The following is a 14,256-nucleotide window of genomic DNA, read 5'->3' on the forward strand; positions in this document are numbered from 1 at the left end:
TTATAGAAAGCCATCCTTGCAAGCGCTCGTTGTGTGAATGGTGTCTGGTCCAGTCTGGCCGCTCAGTCACAGATCTCCTGTCTTTGTGTGTCCTTCTTTCAGCTGCAGGTCCCTTGGGCGGACAAATGGTTCTACTGCACCATACTGTGACGGGACCCCTTGCAGCCTCCTTGCATGGGATGAAGTTTGGAGGTGGGAGAACATCTTTCATGTTCTCCCAGGCCGGTTTTGTAAAAAGAAAAGAAAAAATGCCTTGCTGTGGTTTCGGAAAACTAGTGGCCCCTCGGAGGCTGTGTGGACCCAAGGCCACGAATGTACGTTCTCTTCCTGCGCTTCCTCCAGCGTAAATGCTTTTGCACATATTTATACAGGAATGGCACTTGGTTGTCTGGTGTCACTTTGCACTGCACATTGTTTAGCATGTGGTTTTTTTGTTTTTGTTTTTAATAAAGTAAACAGATACCTTAATTGTATGATTAAGTATTGTCTTATTTTTAAGTAGGAAATGGACCTGGTTTGGCACAGGTTGGAATAGCCCTGAGTTTGATACAGTGAAGCCTTCAAGCAAAGTAACGCAGGTGTGGGAGTCGGTCATGTTGTGCCCCCCCCTCCCTGTCTGAGTGCAGCCAAGTCCACTGACGCCCCTGGGCCCAGCCCCTGCCATGGGGCATCCCTACAGCACCCTGTGGGGGGGGGGTTTGCCCACTCCGTATCTTCGAGGGGGGCTGCCCCACAGTGGGGAGAAGGGCGAGGCACCCTGCCCTGCCTTCAAACTGTACCCAAGGCGATGTGCTGGTTAGGGAACGCTGCAACGGTGGCATTGCAGGCTTCAAACACATGGACATCATTGAGATCAGCATTTCTTGCTCTGCTGTCTATCCTTCCCCTACATGTACTTAGAGAAGTGGGTAGTCCAGGCAGGACCTTTTCAGTAGGGGCACCAAGCATTTTGAGCTAAACATTGTGCCTTAGCGTGTCATGTGCACCATCCCTAACCATGGTGGCTACATAACCGCGGTTTAAACATGTTCACTAACCATTTGCTGAAAAAGGGTTAGCGGGCAATCCATGGGTTAGCGTGTTTTCTGAACAGGCTCAGGATCATGTCTTTTATCATTTTATTTCTTATCTTTTTATCATTGCATCTCTGTTTCATTTCCTCTCTCCTTGTTCACCGCTCTGGAATCTGCTTGGATGTGGTGCTGTATACAAATATCATAATTAATGAATACATTTGAAGAGTTGCAGCCACACACATCCCTCCGTCTCCTCTTCTTTAGGCGAACCACCTCCTACTCCTTCAAGACGTCTTTCATACCATTGACTGTCTTTCTTGCCCTCCCCTGGACCAGATTAGGATGGATGTCCACTTCGGCTGGCTCCTGGACGCTGCACTGCCCATGCCCCTCCTCAGTCTTCTGGATGATCTCCTTCTCGCCTCTTTCCTGGGCTGCAGGGCCTTGGAGGGTGCTCAGAAACACCACGAGGGAAGCGTCTGAGCCCCCTTTCAGAGCCGTTCCGTTCCCCAAGGAGCCTCCCTGGGAAAGAGAATGCCACGGAGGTCACTTTCTTGAAGCATTCCTGCTTCCCTGTATACAGAGACTCCATGGATCCATGATCCATATGCTGTTCTTTTGGAAGCGGGCCACATGCAAACTGCTGCCATTCAATCCCGTGGGGAAAGTAACGGGCAGCAGTTAGAGGGACAGTTGTGAGGAGGGCCAAACTCTCCCCTCCTCTGCCTGGGCCACTGAAAGAGATCCCGTAGGGCTGTGAGGCCGACCCACTGCATGTGCCGCCCAGGTCCTTGCCCCTGCTGCAGAGGAGACGGGACAGAAATGGTTCAATGGGTGCAGAAGGAATGGGTGCTGAAACACCTCTGGCCGTTTCTACACCTGCCTTTTCCCCAGGGATCATCCCTGCGCTTGCAAATGACACAGAGGGGATCCCGGGAGCAGGCAGGGACGATCCCTCCATTTTCCTGGGATAATCCTTAGGTGTAGAAAGGGCCCAAAATGGTCATTTAGGGTCTTTAAAGCTCAGCTGAAAACTCTTCCTTTTCCCAAAGCTTTTAGAACTTGACTTTGATCTTACTGTTTTATAATGTTGCTTTTAGTGTCCCCTGTGCATGATTGATGCATTCCTTTCCCTTTCTTGTTGTTTCCTTGTGCTTTTATCAGAATGTAAGCCTAGGTGGCAGGGGGTTTCTGTTTTATTGTTTTACTATGTGCAATGATGCCGCTATATAAATAAACAACAACAACGAGAAGGAGATGGCACAGCTGCAAGAGCAGTAGCCAGCCGAGGTTACCCCCAACAATTTCACAGCCTTCACCCCAGGAGAGGATCCACACGTGTGATTTGGAACAGGCTGCACAGAAACCGGGTCTTCAGGAAGGGTTCCCTAGGCTCCGCCGCAGTGGTCTGAAACGATCCGAAGTGGTTTGGATCGATCCGAAATGCTTCGGACGTATTCAGAGCTTCAGACGCCATTTTGGCTCAAACTGTGTTTTGTTTTGCCATAGGATTACATTAGCCTAAAGAAATGCCTATAGCTTTTTTATTTTTAATGACAGAAAAATGAAATTTGGTGAGCTTACAGATACCCTGGAGATGTTTAGGCATGTCCAGTTTTAGACAGATCTGTCCATCGGTTTTCTTGCAATGAATTTTTAAAAATGTGAGTTCCAGTCGTTTCAAAGTGCTATAACGTCTTCATTTTTCAAGATACACACATGTAACTTTGCAACATGATAGAACCTAAGTAGGGTGTGTTTCACAATTGCCAGGCCTAAGTACATATTTAGAAGCTATCACTTTGCCAAGTTATGTACCTTTAAAAATGACAGAGATAAATGCATTTTTGTAAATGGGGGGATGGTTTGAGGGTAAAATGTTAAAAATAATCCTAAAAATCAGCGGACGGATCTATGTGCTTCAAAATTGCCATGCATCAAGCCCTGCTTAGGTTCTATCACATTGCAAAGTTACATGTGTATATCTTGAAAAACGAAGAAATTATAGCACTTTGAAATTACTGGAACTCACATTTTTTAAAATTTTGAAGCACATAGGTCCATCTACTGATTTTTAGGATTATTTTTAGGATTTTACCCTCAAACCATCCCCCTATTTACAAAAATGCATTTATCGCCATCATTTTTAAAGATAAATACACATAACTTGGCAAAGTGAGAGCTTCTAAATATGTACTTAGGCCTGGCAATTGTGAAACACATGGCTTCATCCACTGATTTTTAGGATTTTTTTTAAAGTTTGAGGTTTTAAAATTATTATTTTTTAAAATACTCTGTCATTTTTCAAGATACACATGTGAAATGTTGCAGCGTGATAGAATCTAAGTAAGGCTTGATGCATGGTAATTTTAAAGTACATAGGTTCATGTGCTGATTTTTAGTGATTTTTTAAAGGTTTTAGGATTATTTTTAGGATTTTACCCTCAAACCATCCCCCTATTTAAAAAATCACTAAAAATCAGCGGATGAACCTATGTGCTTCAAAATTACCATGCATCAAGCCCTACTTAGGTTCTATCATGTTGCAAAGTTACATGTGTATATCTTGGAAAATGAGGAAATTATAGTGCTTTGAAATTACTGGAACTCACATTTTGAAAAATTCATTGCAAGAAAACCGATGTATAGATATGTCTAAAATTGGACATGCGTAAGCATTTCCAAGGTATCTGTAAGCTCACCAAATTTCATTTTTCTATCGTTAAAAATAAAGTAGTTACAGGCATTTCTTTCAGACAATGCATGTCAATGGAAAAAATGGCGTCCGAATAGTGTTTCGGAGGTCCAGATTTTTCTTCAGATTTGGAACGGAACAGAAACGGGGAGGTCCCGAAATGAAACGGGCCCATTTCAGAAGGTCCGAAATGAGGTCCTAAAGGGGGGGTCTGTGCACATCCCTAGATAAGTGTTAGATTGGAGCGCTTGATTCATATTGGTATCCTTACACCTGGGCAGGATCTACACTACTGCTTTAAAATGGTTTATAACGGTTTGGACAACTGCTGGGGCCCAGGGCACGCTCCATATACTGTTTCCAAACCGTTTTCAAAGTGTTATATCCTGCTTGGTGTAGCTCTGGCCCTGGTTAGTGCAGGTCCTGGCTGGACCAGACCCCCAAGTGCTTGTCAGGATATAGCCCTGGAAGTCTCCCTGCAATCTCCCCCAAAACTTGAATAGCCCAGGAGCTCAACAGGGCTGCTGCTCTGTTGCAACTTCAGAGCTGCTCTGTGTTCTTAGCAGAAGAAGAACAGAATTAAGAAGCCATGAAATGGGACGGCTTTTGTGGCTACATTCGAATCTCTTTTGCTCCCTCTCCCTCCACGCTGGCTTCTAGGAAACCCACCTTTCTTCATTTGGCGGGAAAAGGGTGAGATATAAATGCAATAAATACATAAATGTGCCTGTGGAGATGGATCCTCCCCTGCCCACCCTTTGAATCTCTGCAACCCATGCTCCCCAGCACTCACCTTAACAATCTTCATCACCCGGGGCTGGGGCTGAGGCGCATTTTTGAAGCATTTATCCCTCAAGAATGCACAGATGGTGTCCACGACGCTGCGCGCCTGGTCCAGAAATGGCTTAGTGGGCTGAAGAGAGTCGGAGATAAACTCATCCAGCTTAGTTGCTTCAGTGTCGTAGAGCGCAGGGATGGAGGCCTAAGAGAGGGACCCCACATCAGAGCCTGATTTCATCTCAGAGAAGAAAAGAGCTCTTTGCCTGGCCTTCATAAGAAAATTGGTAGCCCACACAGCGGAATAGTTTTGTTTCCTGGCTGAGACAATCCCCAGAACCCCCTTCCCTCAAGAAAGGGAAGAGAAGGGACGGATGTGCAAAGCTGCAAGACACAAACTTGCCAAAGTCCCCCAAATTCCATCTGGAAGCGTGTTCTAATTCAAGTCCGTATCAGATCGTGAGTTTTGTTTCTGCATGAAAATACATGTGTAATTCCATCCGTGTTTTCCCAAATGCACACAACAATTCTGTACATCTTTGACACGTGTGTGTGTGTGTGTGTGTGTGTGAGAGAGAGAGAGAGGGGGGGGGAAATGAATGAGCGTGTGTATACGTGCATTCCTGCCTTGAGCAGGGGGTTGGACTTGATGGCCTTATAGGTCAACGGTACGATTCTATGATTCTGCCAGGGCCGGCGCTACCATTTGGGCAGGTCAGGCAGCCGCCTGGGGCGCAGACTTCAGAGGGGCGCAGTGCTGCCCTTTCAGGGTCACAGTTTTATACCATATACGGGACGGGAGCGGTGCGCACTGCAGCGTCCGGGCCTGAGGAGGCAAACTTCCGTGGGCTTTCAGTTTAGTGCTGGAGCTGGCTCTGCCCTCTTCGCTTTTTCCCTCTTTGGCCCCCTTTCAGATTGAGGCGGTTGCCGTGGCGACACCGCGCAGTGTCGGTTCCTGGCGGTTGGGAGCCGATCGCTGAGGGTGGCGGCAGCAGCCGTGGCGTGGAATGAGTGCCTGTCCCCGCCCCTGCCCGGGGAGGCTAGGCTTCTGGACCACCTGGTGCTCCATGTGGGGGAAACGGGGCGCAGGGGGGGCTTCCGGGCCCAGGAGACCCGCTTTCAGGGGCCACCTCCGGCCTCCCGCCGCTCCGGCCTCTGCCCCTGGACGAGGAACGCAATGAGGAAACTCCCCCTGGGCCTTCTTTTTATCTATTTGTTGCGCTTAAATCCCAGGTTTTGTTTTCCTCCAAGGAACCCAAGGCGGTGTCCGTGGTCCTCCTCCTCCCCATTTTATCCTCACAACAACCCTGTGAGGTAGGCTAGGCTGAGAGTCCAAAGTCACCCAGTGAGCTTCATGGCTGCGTGGAGATTTGAACCCAGGACTCCTCAGTCCTCTCAACCTTCCCAAAACTGTCGCTAGTTTTGTTCCCAAAACTGTCGCTTCAAAAAATGAAGAAAAAACGGATGACAGGATGTTTTATTTTAGCATGATGAATAAAATATTTAAGACAAGTTGTTCTGATATTTACTTCTCCAAATGATTTCTAAAAACTGTACAGTATCAGATTATTACAATTTCTTTGCACCAAGGACAAGCAATCCTAGGTTGCACACTGAGACTACAACTCTCAAATGCAAGAGGAAGATGCATTTCTGCCTCTAGGGGGCAGCACTGCCATTGAAGCAGAGTCTGAAACTAATTTGTGATGGTTATAGCTCAGAAAATGAGTCTGATTAAATTTCATGCAGATTCATTGAATCTTGGTGTCCCCCCCCCATTTTTCTCAGTTCTCTTTATGGGAATGGGGGCTTTATGTCTTGACACTGGAGGACTAGCGGAGACATAAATAATTTTCTTTGTTACTAATGTTGGTGGTTTCTTCAGTTGTTGTTTTTAAAATTGTTTTTTGCCTGCCCCTCATAAACTGGCAGAACTAAAGAGGTTCCTTACAGCTCAGGTGTTCCTAACAGTTCAGGAACTTGTAGCACCATTTGTTACCAAAAAAAAAAAAGTAAAAAAAGTAAATTACATTTATTTATTTATTTATTTATTTATTGCATTTTTATACTGCCCAATAGCTGAAGCTTTCTGGGCGGTTCACAAAAATTAAAACCATAATAAAACAACCAACATGTTAAAAGGACAATTACAAAATACAGTATAAAAAGCACAACCAGGATAAAACCACGCAGCAAAATTGATATAAAATTAAAATACAGAGTTAAAACAGTAAAATTTACATTTAAGTTAAAATTAAGTGTTAAAATATTGAGAGAATAAAAAGGTCTTCAGCTGGCGATGAAAGGAGTACAGCGTAGGCGCCAGGCAGACCTCTCTGGGGAGCTCATTCCACAACCGGGGTGCCACAGTGGAGAAGGCCCTCCTCCTAGTAGTCACCTGCCTCACTTCCTTTGGCAGGGGCTCATGGAGAAGGGCCCCTGTAGATGATCTTAAGATCCGGGCAGGTACATATGGGAGGAGGTGTTCCTTCAAATAACCTGGCCCCAAACCGTTTAGGGCTTTAAATGTCAATACCAGCACTTTGAATCGGGCCCCGACCTGGACTGGGAGCCAATGAAGTTGTAAAAGGACTGGCATAATGTGATCTCGCCGGCCAGTCCCTGTTAGTAAACGGGCTGCCCTGTTTTGTACCAGCTGAAGCTTCCGGACCGTTTTCAAAGGCAGGCCCACATATAATGCATTGCAGTAATCCAAACAAGAGGTTATCAGAGGATGTATAACTGTAGCTAGGCTATCCCTGTCCAGATAAGGGCGCAGTTGGTATATCAGCCTAAGCTGATAAAAGGTGCTCTTTGCCACTGAGTTCACCTGTGCCTCAAGTGACAATTCAGGATCCAAGAGCACCCCAAACTACAGACCTGATCCTTTAGGGAGAGTGCAACCCCGTCCAGGACAGGGCAAACATCACCTCGCCGGACAGAAGAACCACCCGCTAACAGTACCTCCGTCTTGTCTGGATTGAGTCTCAGTTTGTTAGCCCTCATCCAGTCCATTACCGTGCCCAGGCACTGGTTCAGAACAGTCACTGCCTCACCTGGGTTTGATGAAAAGGAAAGGTAGAGGTGGGTATCATCCGCATATTGATGACTCCTCAGTCCACATCTCCGGATAACCTCCCCCAGCGGCTTCATGTATATGATAAACAGCATAGGGGATAAGATAGAGCCCTGCGGAACCCCATGGTTTAGGAGCCACGGCACAGAGCAATAATCTCCCAGCACCACCTTCTGGAATCGGCCATCCAAGTAGGAGCGGAACCACTGCAACGCAGTACCTCTAACTCCCAGCTCAGACAACCTATCCAGAAGGATACCATGGTCGATGGTATCGAAGGCCGCTGAGAGGTCCAGGAGAACCAACAGGGTCGCACTCCCCCTGTCTCTCTCCTGACAGAGGTCATCCCACAGGGCAACCAAGGCAGTTTCCACTCCAAAACCAGGCCTGAAACCCGATTGAAATGGATCTAGATAATCCGTTTCATTCAAGAGTGCCTGGAGTTGTCCTGCAACCACCTGCTCAAGCACCTTGCCCAGGAAAGGGATATTAGCCACCAGCCTGTAGTTGTTAGAAAGGGAGATTGTATTTCTATAGACCACGGCAAACCCCCCCCCCCCCCGCCCTCTAGTCTGTGCTGGTGCTGCACCGAGTACCCAGGAGGGCAGAGCTGGGTGAGAGTAACACACACACACACAAGTTCACCCACCAGGTCTCAGTGATACATACCAGGTCAGCCCCCTCATCCACAATCAGATCATGGATGAGGGAGATTTTGTTTTGGACTGACCTGGCATTCAGCAGCAGCAGCACCAGACCTGAGAGCAAGCTGATAAGGCCACCAGGAACCATCTGGTTGGGGGAAGAACTAGAAGAGGGGATAGCTGTAAGGAATCTGTCCCCTCTTCTCCTCATCTGGCCTGTTCCTCCCCCAGCACCATACCTCCCCCTACCCGTGACCACAGTTCTGCGGGCATCCCCATATCCCCCAGAGCTCCCCAGGCACATATTAAAAGTTATTTAAAAGTTGATTAAAAGTTTTTTGCATAAATTGCTGTTGGTTGCTGGTTGTTGGTCAACTGGTGTTCTCCAAACAGGGTGGCTCCTCTGTGCGGCGCTAAGTGCGGCGCCATGTGCGCACCGAGGCGCTGCCTCTGGCCGGCTGGAGCTTTACCTGTAAGCAAGGCGGGGCACTGGTCAGCAGATGTTCAACAGGTGGGGAAAGAGACTGCAAAGACCAGGCTCCTGCAGCCTCAGGTCTTCTCTCCCCACAGCAAACACACAATTTGTAATAATTGTTTGAATACACTAGTTTTAATATACCAAATGTAATAATTTTATGCCAAACCAACTTGGACATAATTAAATTTTATGTTCCTAAAGTAACAAAGTGACTTTCAATCTGTAAAAAGTGCTAATATTGCATCATTTCAATTTTTCTGAAAATTTCCGTTTCCCCTCAAAAAAACCGGGGGAAACCGCTTTTTTTCCATGGCTTCTAAATTTCCGGAAATTTTACATCTCTAGTCCCAACCCATCTGGAGGCTGCCGGGTAGGGGAAAGCTGCCTTAAAGTCTCAAACATCTATCTGTCTCGGCCGGCAATTGTATCGATTTCCAGCGAGGAGCCCTGTTAAGTCCATTGCAGCAAAATCAGCCAAGAGTCTTGTGACCCTTGAAAAGCGGACACATTCGTTGGGGCATCCGGTTCCATGGACTGTGGTCCACTTGGCCGCATGCAGAGAGTACAGTTGATCCCCGAACTCGTCATCAAGCTCCGGCTTCCCCTGCCAGCTTCGACCCCAAGGGACGCGCGGTGCTCTTTCAGGCGCCACAGGATTCTTGGTCGCTTGTGATGCAAGCGATGCACGCGGCTCCCAGCCCTTCCTTTCTCGGGCTGCTGGTGATGGAATCTGCGGGATTCCCAGCAACGGAGCCCTGGTCGCTTTCGCTTTCGCTTTCCCCTCTTGCTTTCGCTTTCCACGGCTGGGAAATGGAAAGTGCCGGCAGGGACATCTCGCTTCTGCTTCCTCGGCAGCTCCTCCTCGCGGGGACATCTCGAAAGCGGCGCGGGGATAAAAGGGAGCGGAGCGGGCAGGGACAGTGCGGAGCCCCCTAAGCGGAAGATCGGGCGGCTGTGTGTGGAAGCGGAGCCCGAGGCGAGTGAGGCCGGACCTGCGAGATGGTAAGGAGGGAGGGGGCGGCGGGGGGGGGGGGGAGCTGCCCGGCCGGGGAAAGGCGGCAGGAGGCAGCTTGGCAGCTGGCTGGAAGGAGGCGCGACGCGGCGGGCCGGCTGTCTGGCGGGGGCACAGACCGGCAGCCTTTCCAGGCACAGACCGGCAGCCTTCCCCCCTGCTTCCTCCGGAAGGGAGACGCTGCCTGGCCTGACCTGGGACCCTGCAAGGGGGGGGCTGCTGGTGGGAAGAAACTGGCCGCCCTGGGGCGGGATGGGGGTGGGGGTGGGGGTTCCCTTTACGCCGCCTCGGTGCCGAGATCTTTGGGGCGGAGCCGTGAGAGGCCTCCCCACGGGCTCCGTTGTCTCTTGATCTCGCGCGCTCTCTCCCTGCGTGGGTCAAACGTTTCAAAGATGCCCGTCTGGAGTCTTGCGAAGGAGGCAACATTGCTGTCAGGTGGGCGAGTGAGAGTGCTGGGGGTGTTGGGGCGGGGGGGGGCGGGGAGAAGGCTTTGAGGAACCTCTTGCCCAAAGAGGTGTTTTGCAGGGGAGGCTGGTGGTTCCGATGCCAGTGGGGCGATGAATCCGCTCCGGGCTTCAGCCAGAGCTCGAAGGGAGCAGAGCAAAACGCCGTGGCCAGCTCTTGCCGAGTTCTGACTGATCCCCGGTGTACATCCACCACCCCACTGGCATCGGAGCCACCGGCCTCCCCTGGCCTCTTGCCCTTCCACCCCGTGGGGCCCCTCCTTGCCCGTGGGCTGCCCGGCGTCAGGAGTGGTGGGTGGGCTTCGCCCCCCCCGTCATGTTGTCCCCCAACGCCACGCTTCCTTCTCTCCCCCAGGGGTGAATCGCAGCCAATATAGGAGAAAGGAAAGGGGGTGCTGGGGGACCCCACTGAAGGGGCACCTCATGACAGAGGGGTTTAGCTCCCCTGGACAAGTATGCCGGAGGCGCACTGCCCCATGGGAAAGACTGGCGCTTGCAACATGGGGCTGGGGGGTTACTTGTGAGTAAACCCACTCACAGGAACTCTCCCAGTCAGCCCTTCCTCGTGTTGGCTGGGGCTCATGGGAGTTGGAGTTCAACAACATCTGGAGGGCCACAGGCTTTCTGGATTAATCCACATGAAGAGAACGTGCTACTAATTGTGAAGTTCTGCTCCTGATCAACTTCTCTGGAGAAATACAACGGTGTGATCTTGTTAGAAGCAGACATTCTTTTTCCTCCTTCTTCTTCTCTCTCTCTCTCTCTCTCCCCCCTTTCTCCCAAGACCTGCCTGTGGACTCACAATTCTTTTGCTCTCCTCGTCCCCCCTCCCCAGGCGCTGCGTTTGAATGTGAAGCTCCTGACGGGAGTCCAGCATTCCCTGGACACCTCCGCCCAAAAGACCGTCTGGGATTTCAAAGTCCACGTGGGGCGGAAGACAGGGGTGCCGCCTTATCAGCAGAAGCTGGCCTGCCAGAACAACACCCACATTGACCTGCGGGACGGTGCCCAGCTCTCGGAATACGGGCTGAGATCGGGGGACACCCTCCTGCTAATGGTCAAGAACGAGGAACCCATTTCCGTTCTCCTGAACACTCCCCGGGGCAGAACCAGCACTTATGAGGTCCTGCCTTCAGACCCGGTGGCCCAGTTCAGAGCCCAGGTTCAGCGCCAGGAGAACATGCAGCCGGAACAGTTCTGGCTCCTGTACGAGGGGAAACCTCTGGAGGACGGCCACAAGCTGTCGGACTACAACATTGCTCCCTACAGCACCATCTTCCTGAACGGGCGGCTCCGGGGCGGCTGAGATCTGGTGGATGGCTCAGCCCAGCCGCCCTCCTGGCCTCTTGGACCAGGGTTCCCCAGACTTCCCGAACTTGACCCTCTCCCCACTTCTCACTTAGGCTGCCCCCTGCCTCCTCCCCAACCCGACACCCGTCTTCTGGTATACAACCTTAGCAGTATTTAAATCTAGCACCAGCCGTTCCGCCTTGCCTGAGAGACAGCCGAGAGACTGCCTGCCTTTGGCTCGCCCTCTCCCTGAACTGCTTCCACTCTTGCTGGCCATGAGAAGAACCTTGGAACTCTACCAAGTACCTTGAGTTTGCTTGCTCTCCTCTTCCCTCCTCACCCCCTTTTCCTCTTGTGTTGACTCTTAGATTGTAAACCTGAGTACAGGGACTGTCATTATAGCGTGCACTTTTCAGCTGAAGGGAGGAGCAGAAATATTCTGAAATTGTAAACGCGAGTTCTCTACTGATGCTTTTATCTGAGTTTGGCTCTGCTTTGACGTTTTGTGTGGATGCTTTTTAGCAGCTGTAAAACACATCACTAAATAAAGGAAAGACAAAATGAGTGGTGCGCTTTTTATTGACAAATATTTCTGTGGGTTCTGCTACTCTCCGCATTGTTTTGTCACACAGTGAGTCACCTTTGGGCAGTTGATTGATTGATTGCATTTCTATACCTTCCAAAAGCTCTCTGGGTGGTTCGCAAAAATTAAAACCATTCAAAGTATAAAACAGCAGTATAAAAACATGATATAAAATACAATATAAAAGCACAATATAAAATTAGCAGAAGTTCAGAAATACAAGTTTTAAATTCAAATTTAAAACGGCAAAGTTCAAATTAATTTATAGACTGTTAAAATACTGAGAGAATATAAAGGTCTTCACCTGGCATCTAAAAGAACATAGTGTAGGTGCCAGGCGAACTTCCTTAGGGAGCTCATTCCACAGCCGGGGTGCCACAGCAGAGAAGGCCCTCCTCCAGTTGTCACTCCACCGGGTGACCAGTACTGCAGCTGGCGTGGTTGGTCGACCCGCTAGAATTCCTTGTGATGCAGGGTTTGGACTAGAACTCCTGAGACAGGGGCTCAAATCCTCATTCACTCACAACGTTTAACAATCATCCTCCCTCAGGAGAGGGTGGCACTGCCCAGGGCTTGGAGGACAGGTGCTGGCACAGAGCCTTGGCCCTCAGCTGCTGTTTTCGGAAGACGGCTACGTGGGTGGTGGTGGTGGTGGGCGCTGATTGGATTACAACTGGGGAGAGTGGGAGGTCCGCAGGTTCTGCATCCTCCGGAATCAAACTCTGGTGCTCCAAGGAAAAATGTTGTATGGGGTGGTTGGGGGGGGGAGGTCAGCCCCCCATTTCACTAATAGAGAAAACCATGCTTTAAAGACCTGGGGTCAAGTGGGAACGGCCCAGCGTCAGGCCTTAGAGTCCTGAGATTTAGCTCTTGGGAGGGGGTATCCCTGAGAGTATTTTCTTTCTCCAGTTGATGCATTCCCTGGTTACGTTTCATTTCTTCAAAGTCTGTTTTGGGGGAGGAGGCGATAAAAGAGTGAGAGAGCCAGAGAAAGTCCAGGCCAAACGCCAATCCCCACCCCCACCCCCCGTGGACTCTCGCAATATCCCTAGTGGTTTCCTTTTCATGGCCTCCTTTGGAGGAGTCCGGAGTTCCTGCCTGGAAGCTGAGGCTCTGCAGGGACCCCTGTTCAGGCCGGGAGGCCCCTTTGGCTTTGACCCCAGGCTGGAGCAGAACAGCTGCCTGCTGAATCCTTGCAGAACAGGGTGAACTCCAGCCAAGAACGCACAGCAGAGCCAGAGTTCCCCGAACGCCGTGAGAGTTGCTAAACCGGAGCAAGCCTCTGTCACTACCACAGGCATCTCCCAGAGATGCAGAGCCCCAGATGCTGAACGCAAATGCGGGCAGCCCCGCCACATACCCGAAAGCCTCTGAGCCCACTGCTGACGTGAGCCATGCACAGACTCACCTCTTCATCCTTCTCCCATTTTCTGCTTTGGGTCTCTTTATTTGGGGTCCTTTTTGGTAGGTCCTGCTTTGGACTGTGTTCAACAGAAGACGTGGAAGCAAGTCAGGTGGTGATATGGGGAAAGTGGGCTTTGCACAATGACTAGCGATAGAATTGTGAACTTCTGGCAAAGGGAACTCTTATCAAATTTGCAGATGACACAAAATTGGGTGGGGTAGCTAATACCCTGGAAGACAGAAACAAACTTCAAAGTGATCTTGATAGGCTGGAGTGCTGGGCTGAAAACAACAGGATGACATTTAATAGGGATAAATGCCAAGTTCTACATTTAGGAAATAGAAACCAAATGCACAGTTACAAGATGGGGGATACTTGGCTCAGCAATACTACAAACGAGAAGGATCTTGGAATTGTTGTAGATCACCAGCTGAATATGAGCCAACAGTGCGATATGGCTGCAAGAAAGGCAAATGCTATTTTGGGCTGCATAAATAGAAGTATAGCTTCCAAATCACGTGAGGTACTGGTTCCTCTCTATTCGGCCCTGGTTAGGCCTCATCTAGAGTATTGTGTCCAGTTCTGGGCTCCACAATTCAAGAAGGACGCAGACAAGCTGGAGCATGTTCAGAGGAGGGCAACCAGGATGATCAGGGGTCTGGAAACAAAGCCCTATGAAGAGAGACTGAAAGAACTGGGCATGTTTAGCCTGGAGAAGATAAGATTGAGGGGAGACATGAGAGCACTCTTCAAATACTTAAAAGATTGTCACACAGAGGAGGGCCAGGATCTCTTCTCGATCCTCCCAGAGTGCAG

The 14,256-nt window shown here is 49.9% G+C and overlaps 3 protein-coding genes across 3 annotated transcripts in view; 2 read left to right on the top strand and 1 right to left on the bottom strand.

Annotated features, from left to right (window-relative positions):
• Positions 1-468, top strand: part of OAS3 (2'-5'-oligoadenylate synthetase 3) — a 60,905-nt gene extending 60,437 nt beyond the window's left edge. The window contains exon 21 of the mRNA XM_063144301.1: positions 103-468. Within this exon, the coding sequence (XP_063000371.1) occupies positions 103-150 (48 nt within the window). The 3' untranslated portion in view covers positions 151-468. The remainder of the gene's footprint in view (positions 1-102) is intronic.
• DERL3 (derlin 3) overlaps positions 1-14,256 on the bottom strand; it is a 257,501-nt gene that overhangs the window by 130,216 nt on the left and 113,029 nt on the right. The gene's annotated exons all lie outside the window — the stretch shown is intronic.
• LOC134410497 (polyubiquitin-like) lies at positions 9,544-12,016 on the top strand. Its single transcript, XM_063143786.1, has 2 exons — positions 9,544-9,688; positions 10,998-12,016. The coding sequence occupies exons 1-2, from the start codon at positions 9,686-9,688 to the stop codon at positions 11,466-11,468; spliced, it is 474 nt and encodes a 157-aa protein (XP_062999856.1). The 5' UTR covers positions 9,544-9,685; the 3' UTR covers positions 11,469-12,016.

The sequence above is a fragment of the Elgaria multicarinata genome, chromosome 18 (genome assembly GCF_023053635.1).
Source record: "Elgaria multicarinata webbii isolate HBS135686 ecotype San Diego chromosome 18, rElgMul1.1.pri, whole genome shotgun sequence".
Lineage (NCBI taxonomy): Eukaryota > Metazoa > Chordata > Lepidosauria > Squamata > Anguidae > Elgaria > Elgaria multicarinata.